Source organism: Astyanax mexicanus, chromosome 15 (genome assembly GCF_023375975.1).
Source record: "Astyanax mexicanus isolate ESR-SI-001 chromosome 15, AstMex3_surface, whole genome shotgun sequence".
NCBI lineage: Eukaryota > Metazoa > Chordata > Actinopteri > Characiformes > Acestrorhamphidae > Astyanax > Astyanax mexicanus.
In genome coordinates, this window is record NC_064422.1 from 33,552,449 (window position 1) to 33,572,646 (window position 20,198).

The following is a 20,198-nucleotide window of genomic DNA, read 5'->3' on the forward strand; positions in this document are numbered from 1 at the left end:
TCTAGATTTTTTGGTTGACTTAGGGACGGAAGAACCTTTTCAGAGATGTTACTTTTCTTTTATACCCTTTTAATTTTATAATTAAATATTGAATAATTCAAATTTTTATTTACTTTTAATAATATTTTCCAGGGATGTCCCCCTCAGAAACAATTTAAAGGTTCAAAATGTATCTATTGTTATTTTATTATTATTATTATATAATAGGAACTAATACTGTGTATGACCATACATGAATTATTAAATATGAAGGGTTACATGAAAGACAGGACATCCTGGGGCACTCACACTTACTTTTTTTTTTTTTTTACTTTTGGCAAAACCACATAAATTATAAAAGTTCAGGGTGCGCCATATGAATTGGACATTCCATTTCCTTAATCCACAGTATCATGTATGTGCTGGAAATATATCATAGAAAGGCATTACCACCCATAGTGGATAACACAGTGGGTAGTAATGGTCGCAAGTGGGGGAATATGTAACATTTTCCTTCCAACAGAATCTCTAGCAGTGACTCCGGCAGAAATCACATCAACATTCAATGCAGGAGAACCCATACACAGATCCTACTGTGTGTATTCAAATAATTGATTTAAAATATTACACACAGGTGACAGGTGTGTTGCATTAGATTTTGAATATCTCAACATCTCATTTTATATAAGATAATGAAATAGTTCCTCCCACAGCTGCATTTTTTATTCTTTGGTTTAATATATAAAAAAAGACCAGCATCTTCAACACTATTTCGAGAGATACTGTGATATAATATAAGGGTGCTTAAGCAAGGGCTAGCCATGCATTAGAGAAATGCCATATTTTAATGCCTATGGATATAAAATCTCCCATAAGTGTCTCAAAACTTGTCCATCAAGTGTATGTTGATGTGTATAATGTGCTGACATTGTGCTACACAGACACAAAACTGCACTATCGCAGAGGAACACCCACCCATTCACTCTGAAAAGTTTACTAAAAAGCAGTCTACACAGTACAGGTCCTTAAAATGCCTCAAAAAGGATCTGCGCTTAGTCTGCAACTTCTAAAAATGCACCACAATGCATCCTCAGCCCTTCTGCTTTCAAAATAGAAGTACTTTTATTAACACAATAAAGCACTGTTCAGACTCTGCCTCTCCAGCAGTGTGCTGCGGGAATCCGAACCAGCCCTCCTGCAAGGAAATCACACACACCTTAATGTAATATTCTAAAACAACCACTTTAATCATTTTATATTTCAGGTTTTTCAAAGTCATTCGTAAGTCACACTTCCCTTGCAACGACGGCACGAGCTAAAGGATCTATGGAGCATTCACAACTGATGATACAAAAGAAAGAAAAAGAAGCCAGCTCAGAAAGTGATCCATGAGATGGTACATACACTCGATGGCCTGTAGAAGCCAGGACTGATGTGACTGATGAAAAGTAAAACCAGTTTATTTGCAGTTAGATGTCATAGATAGAACAGTAGTGATCATAAACAGATAGTGAAAAGAGTTTGAGGTTATGGAGAACAAAGAAATTAAAAGGAGAAAAAAAAATACAAAAAATGCAAATGGATAAGAACCAAAACCGAACTATTTAAAGCAGATCCCTCAGTACTTCAATTTAAAAAAAGAAGCAGCTTCACTGGGATCTACCTTCACACAAACAAACAAAAACACACACACTGCCAAAATTACAGTGGGACACACTAAGAATTTTTTTCACCAATTCAAACACACAGGGAGCATCCCAATTGCATATTATTTAACAACACTAAAGTGGGTTTGAATATTAAGAATGTAGCACAGATAAAAATTATGTTAACTCATGTTAACTAACAAATTTTTCAGTCATTTTTGAGTAAGCGTGCACCGATGCACACCATTATCCCACAATGCAATGCAAAACAGAAAGGGATGAGCTATTCACATCTGGAACACTATTAGGAAAAAAAAATCACCTGATAATGTCAAGTGCAGCGGATGGAGTACTTTCAGTGATGTATGTTTTGATGCTTCATCAATTTCTCTTAGTACAAAACAGGTTAGTATGTAATATTTTGTGTATCAACCTGCTGAACCCACTCTATTAAGATTAGTATATAGTAAATCACTGTCCAACATAACATGTTCTCCCTTTTTGTGCATTTTAGTTTTCATTGGAACTCTATTGCTAATCTGTACAATGTGCAAAGAATTCTGGAAGAACAGACCAACAGAAATGCTCTGAAATTACTGGGGGAAAAAAAACAACAACTCTTATTTACATTAACTTCCATTCAAAGTGAACTTTTTAGCATTCTCCTGTAATCACTTTGGAGATACATGCATTTTATTGGACAGTGACAATATAGCCTGTAGTATGTGTGCACTACGCAATTGGGACACAGCCTTACTTCACCAGGACTATTCAACAGGATTATTAAATGCTATGAAGGATGATGGAAGGCTTAAACAAAAATGGGAAAAAATATAGCAGGGGAAAAAAAGAGGAAATCTGAGATGACATCACTCTCCTCCTAGCCTCTGACAGACAACTTGGCTTTGCATTTCTTTTTTTTTTTAGCTGCTTGATGCAATCGAACAAAGCACACTAGCTGAGCGTGGTTTTTAAAATGTGATTTTTAATTCTGTACATGTAATAATAAATGTGATGACAAGGTATTCAGTGTTGATTGCTTCTCAGGTCACAATTCCGCATGTGCTTTAAAACTGCGCTCACTTGGAAAACGGTAAAGAAATCGGCAGCTCTAAATCAATCACTCACTCCACTCTCTTGCCAAATGCTTTCATTTTTACAAAGGTTTCACTAGAAACAAAGAAAGAGACACAACCGGGCCAGTGGAGCACTCATGCTCAGCTGTAAGGAAGCCAGCACCAGGCTCTCTGAGCGGTCCTAGGATTATAACCCTTTAAAACACAGATTTAGAAAACAATATTAGATCAGAGAATGATACAGAATGATTGGGGCATTTGTGGTTACCAGTAAATCAAATTTAAACAAAGGGGGAAAAAAAAGATAGAGAAAAAAATAATCCACAAACATCCAAGGACAGTAAATGCCTGTATGTAATTTTTTTTTCTGTTTCTGTGGGATATATGTATACGCCCAAGTAGTGAAGCAACTAGTGAAGATGGACTCCCACATGAACTATAATATTTCCCCATCTTCTTTAATATAATTGCTTAAAAAAAAAAAAAAAAAAAAAAAAAAAAAAACACACTCAACCAAGAGATTCCCACCCAGCTGGCTTATTCGAACTATAACTTCCGGATCAGTCAGATCAGAGGTGTTTCCAAAAGGGTCCATACACTCTCCACAATAGGAGAATCCTTCATTCGTTCATTTAATTATTACCAGAACACAGCGCTATGCATGCCCAGGGTTGCCACAAGTTTGGCTTTGCCAAATAACGGCACAATTTCTGTTCCCATTTAAATTTAGCCAACACAGCTCCTCCAACCACAGCTAAGCTGATGCATAGAATTGTTATAGTGAGTTAGCTATATCTCAAGAGTTAAGATGTTCATAAAGACAGTGAAGAGCACACTTAAAATACACTCAGCTTCCCACATAATCTATTAGTCAAAAGGATTCTGTTTGTTTTTTTTGCACACTTTAAAAACAAGAAGGATTACAATGAGGGTAACAAGAAAAAAAATCTATAAAATCAAACAGCAGGAAATGGGTGTGAAATGGGATCAGTAAGGCCATGGTTGAAAGAAAACAAACAAGGACTAACTGAACAAAACATTCATGAAAACAATAAGTTATTAGGAAAGTTTCATGTTTCATAATCAAGATCTTCTGTTTGTTGTCTTTTTTTTTGTAAGAACGTCTGGTTCAATCATTAATGCTGTCAGTTCATGATGCCTCCCATATACCCACCCGCAGTACAGTGCCAGTGTTTCCCCCAGTATCAGCCTGTTCACAGTCCAACCGCCAACCCCCATACTCGCAAGCGCGCACACACACGCACACACAAAGCCTACTTGAGCCCCTACTTCATGATTGAGAAGTGTACATCTGTTTTTTGCACTTTTGAATCTTCTGAATGAAGTGATCCCAATAGTTGAGGAGCTATGACAAGCTAAGGATTGATCAAATGCATCTGATACACATTTCATGTTTACAAGCATTCATGCACACGGACACACATACAACCAGACAATCCTGCAATCCTCCTACCCAAAACCATAAACCATACAGACCTCAAATAGAGAATCCTTGCCTGAACCTAATAACAGGTGGCTTTTTCCCCTCGCCCTGGAGAAGATTATATAAGAGGAGGAGAAAGATGATGGGAGGAGGGATTTAATTTATTATTTTGTCAAATAAAAAGGATAAAGCGCATCTGAGTAAAGGGCACATGGGCTCTCCTAGCTCAAGAGCTGACGAATCTCCTTGTGCATGTGACACAAGAAGTCCACATATGATGCTCCGCCACTGTTGTTTTTGTCCTCCACAAGGAAGTGCTTAAAGATCAGCTCCAGTTTGTCTTCTTGCTTCACCACCATCAGCTACAACAACAACAAAAAAAAAAACGGTAATACCAACAGTTAGCCTTCAACAGGGAATGAACGATGGCAGATAAAAGGAAGAGGAAAAAAGGAGGCAGAAAAGACAATGTAAGTAAAACTGACAGAAGCAGACAGCTTTGGGAAAGCAGAACAGAAAAAGAGAAAGCAGCTTTTGACAGGTTTTACCTTCATGTAGCGAGAGCGCTGCATACGGAAAGACTCAATAATCTCCCTCAGCCTCTTCGAGTACGGATTCTCCAAAACCGGCAAAGAGGTCTAACAATAAAACATCAGAGCGCAAGTTTGAGATGAGCTATGTTTACATCACAAAAGATGATGATATACAAAATATCAAAAGATGTTATTGAAAGTCGTACCATGCTGGGGTCTATCTGGCTGAATGCAGGAGTGCCGAAAATGTTCTGTAGGAGCTCTTGCTGTGCATTAGCCCCCACCCAGAGGAACAGGTTCAAGCCAGTCTCCAGCAGGTATACTCCCCCTTTGGACAGCCTTTCCTCAGAGTCTCTAATGGCTACAGGAAGAGCATCGCTTTCCACATCCAGCTTGTGCTATATAGAAAGATAAGAATCAAGGACACACAAATAAGGAAATATAGATAAATATTCTGAGAAAGAAGGCCAATATTACTCAATATTTTAACTATTACTGAATAAAAAATGATGTACAAATATTAAACACAAACACAATATGGTGAAATAACATGAAACATCTAAAACTTGGATGCTTGCTTATTTCCATTATACATTATGTAGACACATGCAGAGATCAACGTGCCAACAACTGTGCCTCACCACTGGTAGCAGTCGTGGGTAAAAGAACACATGGCTCTCTGTCACATCCATGGCGCTGACCAGCTGTCTCAGGTAGGCGCGGTCGTCCAGGGAGACATCGGCTCCAGGGTGCAGAACATCGCTTTTCAGAACACAGTTTAGATAAACAGGCAGCAGCTTCATACACTCTGGGAGGATCAGCTGTAAATGCAGAGAAAAAGAGAGTTGGAAAATAAAATGATCATTTACAAGACTATTGTGGTTTAGTTAATTCCAATAAAGTACAACTTACACTACTAGTAAAAGCACACAACTCACCTGACCAGCAGAGGATGGGCTGGCACAGTTTTTGCGGTAGCATGCCAGGATTTGGGCGCACTGGTTGACCAAGCTGTCCCGCACATTCTTGGTAGGGTTGTTGAGAATACTGCGATATGCTATAAAGCACATGAGCACAGAATACATAGTTGATCATTAAAATAAGACAGATTATACAACATATACAATGTTTCAGAACATCTGAAAGATAAAGAAAAAAAAAACATTTTTTACTTACCATACTTGGCAAAGTAGTTTATGATGGTATCTGTCTCACAGTTCCGGTATAGGTCAGCTAGCTGGGCACAGCAGTTCACTGCCATGTTGTGGATACGTAGCCGTCTCTGACCAGTACAGCTGGTGTAAAGTACAGCACACTGCAGAGACACACACAAACATAAATTTGTACAAAAGTGGGGCCAGAAATTATTTAAAATATACAGAACACACAATTCCTTCTCTTTTATGAACCTGCATGAGCGCGCCGGTCTCCTCACTGAGCTTGTCGTCATGTCTGAACTCCACTGTGACAGTCTTGTCACAGTCCAAGCCTGCCAGCTCCACATCTGTGGTGTTACTCATGTAGAAGGAACCGAAAAAGTCTGTGGCCCGGATACCTAGTAGAACAAAAACATGGTTTTAAACACACTTTGTTTCCATATTCACAGCACTTTACGTGTTTTGAAGGACAGCCACTATCTGTTCTGCACTTAAAGGAGTTACAGCATCAAGGTGTGAAACAGTCCATGGACACTCACCAGTGCTGGTTCGGACTCTCATCACTGCATCAAAGCCCATTGGCTTCTGCACATCTTTCCTAAGATCATTCAGGAACCGCTCCTGATCAGACTGAGCCTGAAACATGAGCATATTAAAGATTAAGACCTTAAGTTTTACAGAATATAGAAACATATAATCCATAAACCTAATTGAAACAGCATCAGTTTTTGGATCTGTAAAAACATTTTCTTGCTTACCTGGAAATATGTGTATTTGTAGACAGAACCCCCTGTTGATGTGGGGACTACCCCTAAAGTGGCTACATCCACGTACTGATTAGGAAACAGGAAGAGATCCACACAGCAGCCCTGCGTTACACACTCCTTGGCCAAGTTAGCGTAGAAGCTTATTTGGGGCTGGAATAATGACTGAAAAATAAAACAAAAGACAAGGGAAATTAATTACAATTTAAAGCATTATTATAAGAAAAAAAAAAAAAGAAATGAACTAGTGAATAAACCTACAACAAGCTCCATGAGCCTCATACTTTACTTTGAGCATTAAAAGTGATAAATAATGAAGTGTATTATTAGCAGTGGAACCCCTGGGACTGTAATAAGAGCGTATGAAAAAGAAGATTAAAGACGTACCTTTTCTTTGTCTGTGCCCACCAGTTTTTTGTCCTCTCTGTTCTTCAGCTTGCCTGGAGCCTCAGCAATGGGCAGAGAGGAGTGGAAGACAAAGAGCTTTCCAGCACAGTCAGCAGCCTGAGAAAGACCAGCTCTATTACAATCTTCAGATTTGTACCATAAGAAGTCAACAACACTAATGCAAGCCATCACTGCACGTAGTACTGCTATTATAAATTTCAGAACAAATCCCGTTATAATCAGTGTATGTATCAAAATACAGGGGTGAGGATTTAATATATCACAATAAATTGCAATACTGTAAGCAAGGTAAAAATGAACTGTATAAATTCAATGTCATAAAAACAGTCATAGTATATAAAACACCACTTTCATCTATAAATTGTAAAAGTTAACTTTTTATCCAATCATAATGGTGTGTTAGAACACTGCTATCTAGCAGGTGGAGTTTAAGCACCACTTTTTACATGTAAACTAAATTAAAAATCAATATCGCATTTTTATGATGCTTTGATATCAAGACAAGCAGTGTAGGAACTAAAACGCAATGTGGCTAAAGAGAATCAAACAAACAAGGTACCAAAAGTGTGCAGAGCTGAGTACTGTTTGTACCATGCAGTGAGAAAACACCATGAACATCCACATCTTTAAAGCTACGTAGAGCTGACTGAGAAAAATACCTTAAGTGCTTCAAGCCCTGCTTGGATAACAGGGCCAAACACGGTCTCTGTCTCCCGAGTGTCTGCAAACATGTCGGGTATTTGATCCAGCAAACTGAAATGAACAAGAGACCACACACACTTTTTAGATGCTTATCATAAATAAAAAAACTCCACAAAAATACATACATAAAAAAAGCATGATAATACCTACCTCTCGATCACAACCCTAGACTCGGACACATTAACAAGAAATCCATCCAAGAGGGGTACGAACATGTCCGCTACATCCGAGACCACCATCATCTGAGGCTGGGCCAGAGATGCTTTCACGTTATAGAAATGCAGTACTTTGTTGTAGGTTACAAAGCCCACTCGTATATTGGATTGCACATCAGGGTTTTCTCTAAATATAAGCACACAACAAAACAATACATTATGCACTGAATACTCTGAACACTGATCCAAGTTCTGTTTGGTTATAAAAGCAACATATTAATCCAAAATACAGATTTTATGATACATTGTATCATTTCCAGTCAAGTTGTACCTGGGCAAATAGTCCAACAGGGTCTTGAGCTCCTGGCATACCATTCTCACCATGCCGTTTTTCACAGCATTATATGACACATCGATCAAGAAGATAAAAGCAGGGGGCTGGGGAATCTTGTTGTTCTATAAACAAAGCAAAAAGAATAAAGTTAAAAAAATAAAAAATAAAAAAAAATCACAAAATCAATCCATTAGAGTAACTGTTAAGGGTTTTGTTGATCACAACTTATTGGGGATGCATACCTTACAGTAATCCACTGTGGCCATAAACTCATAGCTGCCCATAGAGAGTTCTGGTCGGTCACAGCAGTCTACACGCTTCCCTGTGTGGTCCAGATGCTGGAAGTAATGGGGAGGCACTGTAACAAGAACCAGTTAGATTATGTTAAATACACATTTCTCCTGGGCAAACATGTTAGGGCACACCCTGATCTCAATCAAACAAGTCATTCAGAGTTCTATTCACACACAGGCCAAGCTTAGGAACTGAATACACTATTACCACATCTGATGACTAACAGGCCATAAAAACCTGGGCAAGCCTACCCTCTGTGACGCAGCTGCAGAAACCACACTGGAAGCGTCGGCCGCCCTCAATGAACTGCATGTAGGGACACATGTAGGCCTTACAGCGGTTACAGCGAATAGGACCACCTTCTCCATGGTCCACTATATATGGGGGAATCTGAGAAGTAGAGAAAGGCAACATGAAATAATAATGACTTTTTTTCAGTTTCTGGTTGGAAGGCATGAAAAACATTTGATTTAAAAACAAATAGGACATGATTCGAAAAGAAATTATCCCCATCCAAATAACCAGACTTATATAATGATCAGGATGGATACACAAAAAACAGACCAACATGTTAAGAACTACATGCTTTGCTCATCTCAGATGAGGTCAGCATTCATGATTCTATCAATAAAGAGACTAGGCAAAGTGGCAAAATATGATAATAGGAAAGGATAATAGCATAATTGCAGTGTAAAAAGCACAATTCATTCATTATTCATTAAGTCAAAACATGACAAGTTTCACAAATAATTTTGTATATACCTAAAACAGTCAGACATGGTGGTGGTAGTACAATACTCTGCCACTTTAAATCCCAGACAATTTGCCATAGCTTCTGGAACAAGGAATTCCACTCTTTGGGTCAAATTTATTTACAAGTTTTAGAGTAATATTCAAGATTGGTTTACATTCGTGCCTGTAGTCTTATCCAGTGTCATTTAATATTGATATTAATATCTGAAGCTTAAGCCCTAATGTGCTTAAGATAGAACTGTAACAGAAGTAGCATTAATGATCTAAAACAGCTTAAGAGGGCAACTGAATTAAACTACTATTTGTAAAAAAAAAAAGGGGGGGGGGGGACAAAAAAAAAACAATAATCAGATCCTATTCTAGCACATTACTCTTCCCAGTATAGACAATATCAAAACACACATTACACAAGCCCTGCACGATAATCCATTATTAATTTATATGGCATCCAGCAGCCCCAAAACACTGGCTTATCTACCTCTGGTGCTAATACCTTTATGCTTGTCCATGTAATGCTTTCTCTTTATGACTTTATAATTCTGTGCTTATGTAGAGAACATTAAACTGCCACTGTGCATAAAAGGTGCTACACAAAAAAAAAAACTTGCCTAACACAAAGTTGAGCAATTAGTCAGTGTAAAATGCCCGTATTTGTCAGCTTGTACATTTTTTCTTTTTATCCTTTTGTAACAAACATGAACTACTCAACTGTATACATTTAATCCAATGCAGCTGTCTATTTAAATGCTATTTAACTCATTACAATGAACAGCCATTGCAGGGAGGGGGCATGCATACTGTGTAATGCATGCACAGTGTGTAATGATGCAATGTCTTACTTCATCTGGAGGCAGAGTAGCCAGGGGCTTGATTACTGCAGCCAAGGGCACCTGGGACTGTTTGGCCATGTCTGAGGTGCAGGGCATGTTATAGGATGTGCATCGGATGAACCGTGGACTTGCATTTCCTGTGAACATGCAGAGAACACACTCTTTAATGTGGAAATTTGACAGTGCACAAAATATTTAACTTACAAACTGTTAAAACATAGTTTTATAAATCCTCTATTATCTGAAAGCTAATTGTAACAGGGACCCTCACTTTTTCTGTGAAGGTCTTTCTCGACTAGCTCACAGGATTAAGCTGAAATAATGAAATTTATTGAGTACAATAAATTGGGTAAAGAACCAACAAGATTGCTTACCTTGATCTTTAACTTGAAAGTTAGTAGTGACAAGAGGAGGGGCTTGACCTCTGACCCCTGTGACAAAAGGCTCACTACCTTTGTTTGCTTTGTCATCCTCAATCACCTGAATCTGTGAGAGCAACCAAATACAAAATCACACAATCAATCTCTAATGCAAAATTCCCATTAAAAAAGAAAACTACAGAATCACATCTACATTTTAGGAAGCATCAAGTTTTAGATTAAACAGCCTTTAGATAAGAGAACATGCTTACAGAGAAATGTAAACCACTGGCTTATTCATTCACTTAGCTATAAGGTATAGTCATGTACAGGCAGAGACTAGCTAGCATGCAAGGAGACGAAGAGAGACAATACGGGGAGGGTACCAATGAACTGCTACATGTGACAAAGCCAGACACTCAACATTCCTAGTTGTTTAAATTCAAATCAATCAAACTGTTTTACGATTTGGTCTCAAAGTAAGGAGTCAACCTACATTTTAGTCCTTTTTGAGCTAAATTATAAAAATAATAATCAACATTGCTAGCAGCTGTTAAACAAAATATCTGAAAAGCTCTAACAGTGTCATTGGTAACAGAGAGAGGTGGGTTGAGACAGAGATGAGTATTGAAGAGGATGATTAGAGTTAGTGCAACAACAGAGAAGTGCAGAGATACACAGGGCACTTACTGGGCTGGGAATAGCGTCTGGGTCTATTCTATGTCGTGTTTTCTGCACAGGCGGTATGTCAGAGGCTTGCTTTATATTTTAACAATTTAGTCCAGCAAATTAAAGAGAAAAGAGGGAAGCCAAAACAAATGAACAAAAAGAGAGAGCAGAGAAAATAAGATAAACAGAAGTGTAACCACAGTTACAGTACCTCTGCTTTCAAGGCTAGAATAACCATGATTAAAATCCCATTGTTAAGCAATACCAGTGAACATCGATGCAGATATTGCCAGAAACACATGCAGTATTAAACAAAGCTTTTGGTAGCCTTGACAGACAAAAAAAATCGTCATACGCTAACTATGTTACTGTTACCCCGCCATGGTGCATGCACATCAGACACAGGAGACTCCAGAGCATAGCCTTGCTTACACAGAACACTGCACATGTTTAAACGTACTGCGATAACAAACAATTATTCTTAATAAAACCATATACATTGGTGAGAAGAATACTCAAAATGGATGCAATTGTGTTTGTGAATACAAGAGAGAATAGAACATTTAAAAGGTGAATTAATACACTGAGAGCTACAAAAGAAAAACTGTATTGAACAGTGACAGAAAAAGAAGTATATAAAAGAAAAAACTAAAAGAATGTACCGGGCTGGGGATGGAGTCTGGGTCAAGTCTCTTTGGTGCAGAGGGTGCAGGAGCCTGTGCAGGAGGTGCAGCCCCATAATTCTGCTGTCCAGGATACTGTCCGGCATAGCCAGGTTGTGGACCTCTCACCTGCCCAAAAGCCCCTGCAATACACAAGAACATTTTCAGCAAATTATGCTTGGGACATAAAGAATGCTTGGTAAAAGATGTAACAACATTGGGGATATTGAGTATTGGAATGTGTTTGATAATACAATACAGATCACCATAGAGGGGCTATATAATCTTAGTAAAGTTATATATTGAATTTATTTAAATAACACTTTGGGACAACATGGCAAAAATGCCACAGTATGCCTATGTATGAAAATATACCCTAATACCCTTTAAATCTAACTAAAAGAAATGTTTACTTTTGATGTAATAAGAACATTGAGATCTGCCATATAGCACTCAGGGTGTAAACACAACATAAAACTAACCCCTACCTGCCACCAGTGCTTTAACTGTTAACTACACTTTGATGCTGTGTTTGAGAATTGATACAGAACTGCAAAACATGATCCAGTGGCTCAGCTTTTGGCAATTGTATGCCTGATTCAGCCCCAATCCTTTTTTTAACCACTGTGCTGCTGTTCCAACAAAGCATCCACCAGGAATCATTAACAGACATTATTTACATCTTGCAGTGCTGAAATGCTTTTTGAGTAAGTATGTGGTGTTGAGATGTAACCATAAAAATCTTGAAGATCTACAGCTCTACTGTTTTGGACACGTTAGAGGAAGTCTCCTTTTCTCAAGCATATAAAATATATGTGCAGACACTACCATGTCCATCACCCTTGGATTATAGCAGGTTAAAAACAACCTACCACATTGTTCTGTACCTTTTCTGGTTTAAATCAGCCCTGAACAATACACGAGTGGGACAACAAAACACTAATGAGTGAGAGTGTGCAAAAAAGTGATTTAATTTCAGTCCTAATAGCAAGAATACTTTCTAAAAATATGAAATAAATGCATGTAAGTGCAAATAAGGCAAACAAAAAAATTAATAACCAAAAAAAATTACAAAATGACATATCTGCTTTTGGCTGAGTTAGTGATAAGACTTAATAATTCTAACACAAAATAACTTATTATAAACTTTTTTACGCTCTACTCGCATAACAAATGAAATAAAGGGTTCATCACTTATGATGCTTGGAATCAGCTTACTACTGCTTCACAAACTGGCTTTATTAAACGACAAAAAATTGGTAGGTTCATCTCTTTTGCTTAATCTGTCATTTGTCAAGTAAGTATATTAGCTAGATAGCATAATAGCCACCTCAGCTAAAGGTATAATTATTAAAACTCTCCTGTTTTGGCATTCTGTTTATTAGTGTTTCACTATTGCAAATTGATTGAAATAACGTCTGGTGTCTTTGTTTTATTACAAAAACAAAATGAACATGAATATTCATGGTACTTGCCATTCTGCTGTGGTGGATAGCCCTGCATTCCTGGCTGTTGTGGTGGTGGTGGTCCGGCCATACCAGCTGTGGGTTGCCCAGGCAGCATACCAGGCTGTGGGGGAGCTACATGGTTTGCTTGGGACATCAGAGGTCCCTGAGAGGCCAGAGGGGGACCCTGCATCCCTGGGTGCAGGGGCCTGGGAGGAGCACCTCCTTGGGGAGGAAACCCACCAGCAGTGGTGGGTAGAGGAGGAGGTCCTGAGTGGAAAGGTGAGGGCTGGGACACAGGAGACTGTTGTGGCATGGGTGGTCCTGGATATTGAGACGGAGTCGAGGTGGGTGGGGGTCCTCCAGGGAATGCAGAAGGCTGTGAAGTAGGAGGTGGTGCCCTAGGGTGAGGCGCCTGCACAGGGGGAAGCGGACCACCATACGACGCAGTCGGAGGAGCTTGGGGTGGTGCTGAAGAAAACGGTGGTTGAGAGGGAGGAGGGCCTTGAGGGAAAGATTGTTGTGAGGCAAGAGGTGGAGCAGGGGCCTGGGCAGGACCAGGAGCGGAGAAAGGTGGGGCTGCAGTTGGGAAAGGCTGCTGAGCAGGTGCTCCATAGTAGGGCTGAGAAGGTGTACTCTGAGGCACTCTCTCAGCTGGTGGGGGCTGAGAGGGGACAGTAGGTGTGGGGGCATAAGAAGAAGGGTCTGAAGGTGTGTAAGCAGCAGAAACAGGAGCCTGGGAGATTGTGGGAGGAGCTGAAACACACAAAAAAGTCTCTTTTACATACTGAAAAATATACACATTTTGATGATCTATACATAAAGAAAGTATATAATAATTTACCATAGCCTGGGCCTGCAGGAGAAGGTACGGTGGATCCAACCTGCATGCCTGCCATTTGAGTGGTCATCTGCTGCATACTGGTTGGTGGTGCACCAAACTGCTGGTTATATTGAGGCTGAGGACCAGTGAGGTTCATCGCTCCTTGACTGTATGGCTGAGACACTGGCGACCTTTGCAGCAGAGAGAGAAAGAAAGATTTTTTTTAAATGTAGGGCTAAGCAATATAGAAATATCAATGTGCCACCAATTTCCTTGGGGATATTTTACAATATTTTACAGTATATTTCAAAATATTACAAACTTTAAAGGAATTTTCACCAGAAGTAATAAGCCAACATGACATGGTATTAATAATATATACCAAATGTTTGAGTAAAATAAACTTTCATGTCTGAAAATGAGAACAGTGCAACTCAAGCAGTAAAAAAAGTGCATTTTGGAATTTGCCCTACATGACATTGCATGTCCAGCAATCTGATTGATGTGCATGCCCACATTGTGATGACGATGCTGAAACAAATACTGTGTAGTCCTAAACTGACTGATAATGACAAAGACCATGAATGAAACTAGCATCAGTTAATACTAATAATCATGACACAAAAAGCAAAAGCCAAGGTTTTGTCCATTGGTCTGTTTCATGAGCCAACAATATGCAGATTTAGAAATCATTTTTCTTTTTAAAATTCTGCAGAATACACAATCAGTGAGCTGCAACTATGAAAACAGTTCCAGTTGTGTCAGTTCACATCTTCAAAACAGCAAAGTATCATCATAAAAACTTACTTCACACCACAATCCAAAAAGCTACATTTTTGGCACATGGGCAGTTTTAAGTGAGCTGTGCTGACACTTAACATCACATTTTTCCATTAGCATAAAATAATGTCTAGCTGCAAAGCTGATCATTAAAATGCCACAGTTTTATAGCTCTGAGGTGAGGAAGAGACATTTTTGCTGATATAAGCATTTGAATTGTGCATGAACATGCATTACAAAAATGCTAAAAATTTAAACAGACATGTTTTAGGAGAGGGGTATGATATAAACTGACCTCTGTGGCGGGGGACCCATTGCTGGCGGTCCATTCTGTACTTCACCCTGGCCAAACTGTGAATATGCCTGAGCAGCAGACACTGGGGGTGCTCCAGAGGTGGGGGGTCCTCTAACACCTGTATAAATAAGAGTAGTTATGTTTAAGAACTTCAACTTAAAAGTTTGACATCATTTTAAAAATATACTACATATATGTCATGCATATGTTATGACATAGCAAATGTTGCACACACTTCAGTCTCAGTATAGTATTAGATATTCCACATGTAATATCCAATCCAATTCAAACGCTTAAAGCAGTTTGCAAACAGATTTTTTTTAGAAAGAATGAAAAAGAAATGAAAATGCCATTCATTTGCAGATGAAATGGGACAACATGGCTGGGTGACAGTGTTCGCCTGTGAGTGACAGTGACTGTAGGGCACTGGGATAGGACAGCTTTCTGTTGTGTTTGGGAGCCTGCAGGTAAGACATTGCCCAGCTATCCTGCACTCTACAGTCACTATGAACCACAGGGAACATGGATGAGGACAGGCTGCCAAGCAGAATTAAACCAGTTACCTAAGTCAAGAGGAGAGGAAGAGGACAGGTCAGAGACTAAGTTTGCTGCAAGAGCCTTAGAGGGAAAGCTTGCATAAGGAGAATATCCTGAAATACAAGAGAGAGAAAGCAGTGAAAAATGGGGTACGCCAGTAAACAGCAGAAAAGAGCCAGAGGGTATGGGTGGGATGGTTCACACTTGACTGGCATTCTCCATTTCTCTGCATGAAGAGCCATTCCAGACCTGAGGCACTGTTATTACTGATATGAAAAACTAATAATGACTAAACTCACTAGGATTTATGAGCCTCATTAATTGAAAATGATTATTAGTCCCTGATAGAGGTCACCAATCCATGTCATGGAGAGATGCAACAAATTTAACACACATGATTCAGCTATTTAATGTCATCTTAGGACCTGTTTCATGTAGCAACTGATTTTTATAGCTGTTTAGTTACCAGATTCGGTGAAGTGTCACAGGTTTGTACTTTAGGGTCCATCAAAGATGGGCAATAAAAAGAGTAATGAAGTGTAGGCCTACATGGTTTATCTGTGTCCCATAGGTACTAATGCCATCTGTGGCATAGTTAGAAAAAAGTAATAACACCAATAACAATCTCTTACTGCCCATCCCTAGATAGAAGTTTGAAAGTAAAACTGGTGATTATTGATGAAACAGTTTCACAGGTAAAAAACAAAGGTCTGCACAGCTGTACATAAGTACCTTGAGGTGGGCCTGGTTGGTAGGCAGAAGCTGGGCCATTGTATGGCGCAAATTGGGCTGGATAACCACCTGGCACTTGCTGGCCCCCATAACCAGACTGAGGGTAGCCTTGGTAGCCAGGCTGCGGCTGCCCATAAGGAGAGGCCATGTGAGGTTGCTGGTTAACATTCATTTTCAGTTCATCACTAAATCTGTAAGGAGGAAAAAACAGTAATCAAGTTAATCCCTTTGTAAAACACTGTTGACTCATTACCATAGGTCTATTCCATTTTTTTATTAATTGAACGTGTTAGATAGGTCAGCACTCCATGCTGAACTGGCATACAATGTATTTCAAAAAGCCATAGAAAGTTTTAAGTTAACACTAAGTGATTGGTCCAAAATATCATAACAATCCTTGATCCTATACATAATTATATATCACACATATATATGTACAGTACATTTACCAGCCCAGAACGCCTAGATCAGTGTAACCCCTTTAACTACAGATTAACTGAAATCCAAGACTTTAGAATTTATAAGCACTTGTTACAGTTTACTAATATTTCCTTATAACAGATTCAGCCATTATAAATTTAGAATGTAATATGGAATGCAGGATTGATATCTCAAACTCCCTTCATATGAACACAGGCAAAAACAATTAAATAAATAAAACTGATGTGATTCTTCATGTAAAGCAAACTTTTACGTTAAACTTTAGAACTTCAGTTACAAAACTGGTCTGTGTGATGTCAAACTATGCCCAGTCTGAGGGAAGGCCTTTCGCACTAACTAATATTGCTAATATTTCGGAAACTATATTATTGTACCATAAGGATGAAATTAAATATCCCAAATATATAAAAATGAAAAAAAAAAATAATACTAATGATTTTAAACAAAGCTGGCATACCAACAATTACAGAGGTTATGTCCATTTATTGTCAATAATGTAATTCTTGTGAAAGGTCTATTTAGGGGCAGTACATCATGGACCACAGAAAAGTATCACCTGTGTCAGTGTGGGTTAAGAGTCAGTCATGGCATTGCAAGCTTTGTTTTATAGCTCTGTGCTGGTTTACATGTCTTACAACTAGACTTTTTAGATTGTATTCCGCAAAATAAACTATGAACACGCAAAATGAAGTACATTGCGCCAAAATGTAGAGAGAAAATACATATGGGTGTGCTGAACCTGTAGCTGTGTAAAGTTCAGTTCAGTTCAGTTTTAGGTGAACTTAATCTACAGTCAGTCTGATATAAAACCTATATACTACTAGAGATACAGTTCAATTCAGGTATAGCACTTTTTAAAACAGAATTTCAACCCTAACATTAAAACATTAAAAAGGGACAACTTCTCAAACAAGTCCTACAGAGTCAACAAGTGTATGAATGTCTAAGAAGGGAAATCACCGTTTATGGGATTGACATTAGCTTCATACCTGGAGGCTTTGCACGTTTGGTGAGACATTTGTTAGCTACAAAGTACACAGTCCTCGGTGGATTTCGTGAAGGTTATAAAACGATTAAACATCTTGCGTAAGAAAACATCTCAAAATGTGTTATGAACAGGGAAGTACCAGGTCCAACCAAACGAACAGGCGTACTTCTGCCCTCACTGATACTGCATGGAAGTTTCATAGAAAGTAATATCAGCACCAGCACAACATAGACTTTTGAATAATTCAATGAAATCGACACCGTGACCGTATAACTTACAGCTGCCAGCGTGTGTAACGCTTTAGTGACAGGATCAGCTGGTTAACACACTTATGCTGCTCGGATAAACAAAAATCAAACTAGCTAACTAACCTGGTGTAGTTAGCTTATCCGTTTTTCTTACTTTAAGTTAACTAGCAAGCAGGAACATTTAGGTATTTAATGCTAACTAGAGCTGCATAATATACCGTTTCAACACGGTCATCGCAATGTGCGCCCATTCAACGCACAACGTCACAATAATCACAGGGCATGCAATGTCAATAATGTTAACCATCAACATTTTGTATTTTTATGACTTTTTAACTGCTACTAGAGACAGCAACATATATATTAATAAAACTAGCTTTAACAAACAATTATGTTTTCTTTGTTAAACAAAATATATTTAAAATATATTTAGAATATTTAATCTAAAAAGAGGAAAAAATGTTTACAATTACAAAAAATGGTTTTATTGTGTAGGGTTATTGTGCTTAAAAAATGTTGTGTTTTTCTGTGCATTCCTACCAATACAATTTATTTAAGCAAGTTAACCTAGCTATTTTACTCCAATCTTGCCTACACTGAGGGCATATTTGTATTAGAACATGTTGGATCCCTGCCTGATTTTATCCGGTGAAATGTGACAGAAATACCTTTCTTATTATAACATCAGAAAATTACTGTAAGTTACCGTTTTTATCCCAAATACTGTGCAGCTCTATTTGAATAACTAGCTAAGGTTAATTAAAGTACACAAATAATATAAACATATAACGCTACAATTACACTAGTTACCGTAAAATATGTGTAAAATATAGGTTAACTAGATAACGCCAACTTAGTTACGTATTTTATGATAAAACAGAAAGTGTATAAAACCTAGCTGGGTCACTGCCGGACAGTTAAGTTTAAGTTAAACTAGTCAAATAGTTAGCTAAAGCTAGCCAGCTAGTTAGCCTACGGTTCCTATGCAGCTAGGAACTTAGCCACCTAGTGAGCTAACGCTAGCTAACGCTAGCTAATTCCTTGCTTTCTACAGCTTGGAAAGCTCACATTTCATAACACTAGATGGCTTATTAACTGTATACATGTGGTATAACATCAATGCGAACATTTACCTAAACATAAACTAACAAATAAACTACTACAAGGGACTAAAATGATCAACGCCGGGTGTGAAACAGCAGGAATATTTGACTGGGCCGTAAAAGCAACAGTATCGAGCCAGCTGATTAGCTAGGTTTGCTTAGCTTTAGCTATCCAGGTACATTTACGTCCCAACATTACTAGGTTCAAATAGCTAGCTAGCTGGGTTACTTCCCAACTCAAATTAATATTAGATGGGAGATGTATAAAATTGTTTGCCAATATGTAGCTAAACGTAATGGCACAAACTCAAATTAAGGGGTTGTAATGAAGTGAAACCAGCTAACGCTAGCTGGGTTATGGTGAATATTAGCCAGTTAGCTAGCTAGCTAACCTAGCTAAAAGCTGGCTGCACTGCACAGCTCTAAGGCTAACCCACCACACCGAGCCCGTTAGCCCCCAAATAACCCACTCTACCGATCACTCACCTCCAATCCAGACAGATATATAAACGAACAAGCTAACAGGACAGCCAGCCACGCCCGTTCCCCAGCTGACAGGCGCTCTTCTACAAAACCAAGAGTACAATCGTCGTCTTCCCAAAGCGGTCTCGCCGTTAGCCGTCGTTAATCCCTCTTCCACCTCCTCGGTGTCTCCGCTACAGCTGACATTCGCACCGGATCCACAGTAACTTTGTGCCACGTCCACATCCGGGCTGCCCTGTAACACACGCACTTGTGCCCTAACTAGTACTAGTACTTCTGCTTGCAGACTTTTGTAATTTCATTATTTTATTGGGTTTAAAGTAATTGCAATTTACATGAAAATAGAACATTAATCAATCTCAATCAAACAAACAAAAAACATTAGTTGTTAGCACACCAAAGAGAAAATAAGCACCAGTGTTATAAGCACTATAATATTCTATAAAATACATATATAGCAATCAATAGAGAAGTATAGGAATTTTATTGTAAAATTTATATTTTGAGTTAAAAGTATAGAACACTCATTCCATTAAAATGTTTTCTATTAAATAGTTT

The 20,198-nt window shown here is 38.5% G+C and overlaps 1 protein-coding gene across 4 annotated transcripts; it reads right to left on the bottom strand.

Annotated features, from left to right (window-relative positions):
* Positions 1-1,202: 1,202 nt before the first annotated feature.
* On the bottom strand, positions 1,203-19,843 carry sec24c (SEC24 homolog C, COPII coat complex component). Of its 4 annotated transcripts, XM_007259327.4 has the most exons (25): positions 19,644-19,843; positions 16,378-16,568; positions 15,672-15,758; positions 15,109-15,226; positions 14,055-14,224; positions 13,241-13,966; positions 11,766-11,908; positions 11,125-11,193; positions 10,450-10,561; positions 10,085-10,212; positions 8,744-8,882; positions 8,441-8,556; positions 8,196-8,320; positions 7,860-8,051; positions 7,667-7,760; positions 6,987-7,103; positions 6,594-6,764; positions 6,375-6,471; positions 6,088-6,233; positions 5,855-5,993; positions 5,617-5,735; positions 5,320-5,499; positions 4,885-5,076; positions 4,694-4,783; positions 1,203-4,507 (listed from the first exon to the last, which is right to left on the bottom strand). In XM_007259327.4, the coding sequence occupies exons 2-25, from the start codon at positions 16,547-16,549 to the stop codon at positions 4,367-4,369; spliced, it is 3,783 nt and encodes a 1,260-aa protein (XP_007259389.3). In that variant the 5' UTR covers positions 16,550-16,568; positions 19,644-19,843; the 3' UTR covers positions 1,203-4,366. The 4 variants fall into 4 exon arrangements, with proteins under 4 accessions (XP_007259389.3, XP_007259392.3, XP_007259391.3 ...); XM_007259330.4 differs by lacking the exon at positions 15,672-15,758; XM_007259329.4 differs by lacking the exon at positions 11,125-11,193.
* Positions 19,844-20,198: the final 355 nt, after the last annotated feature.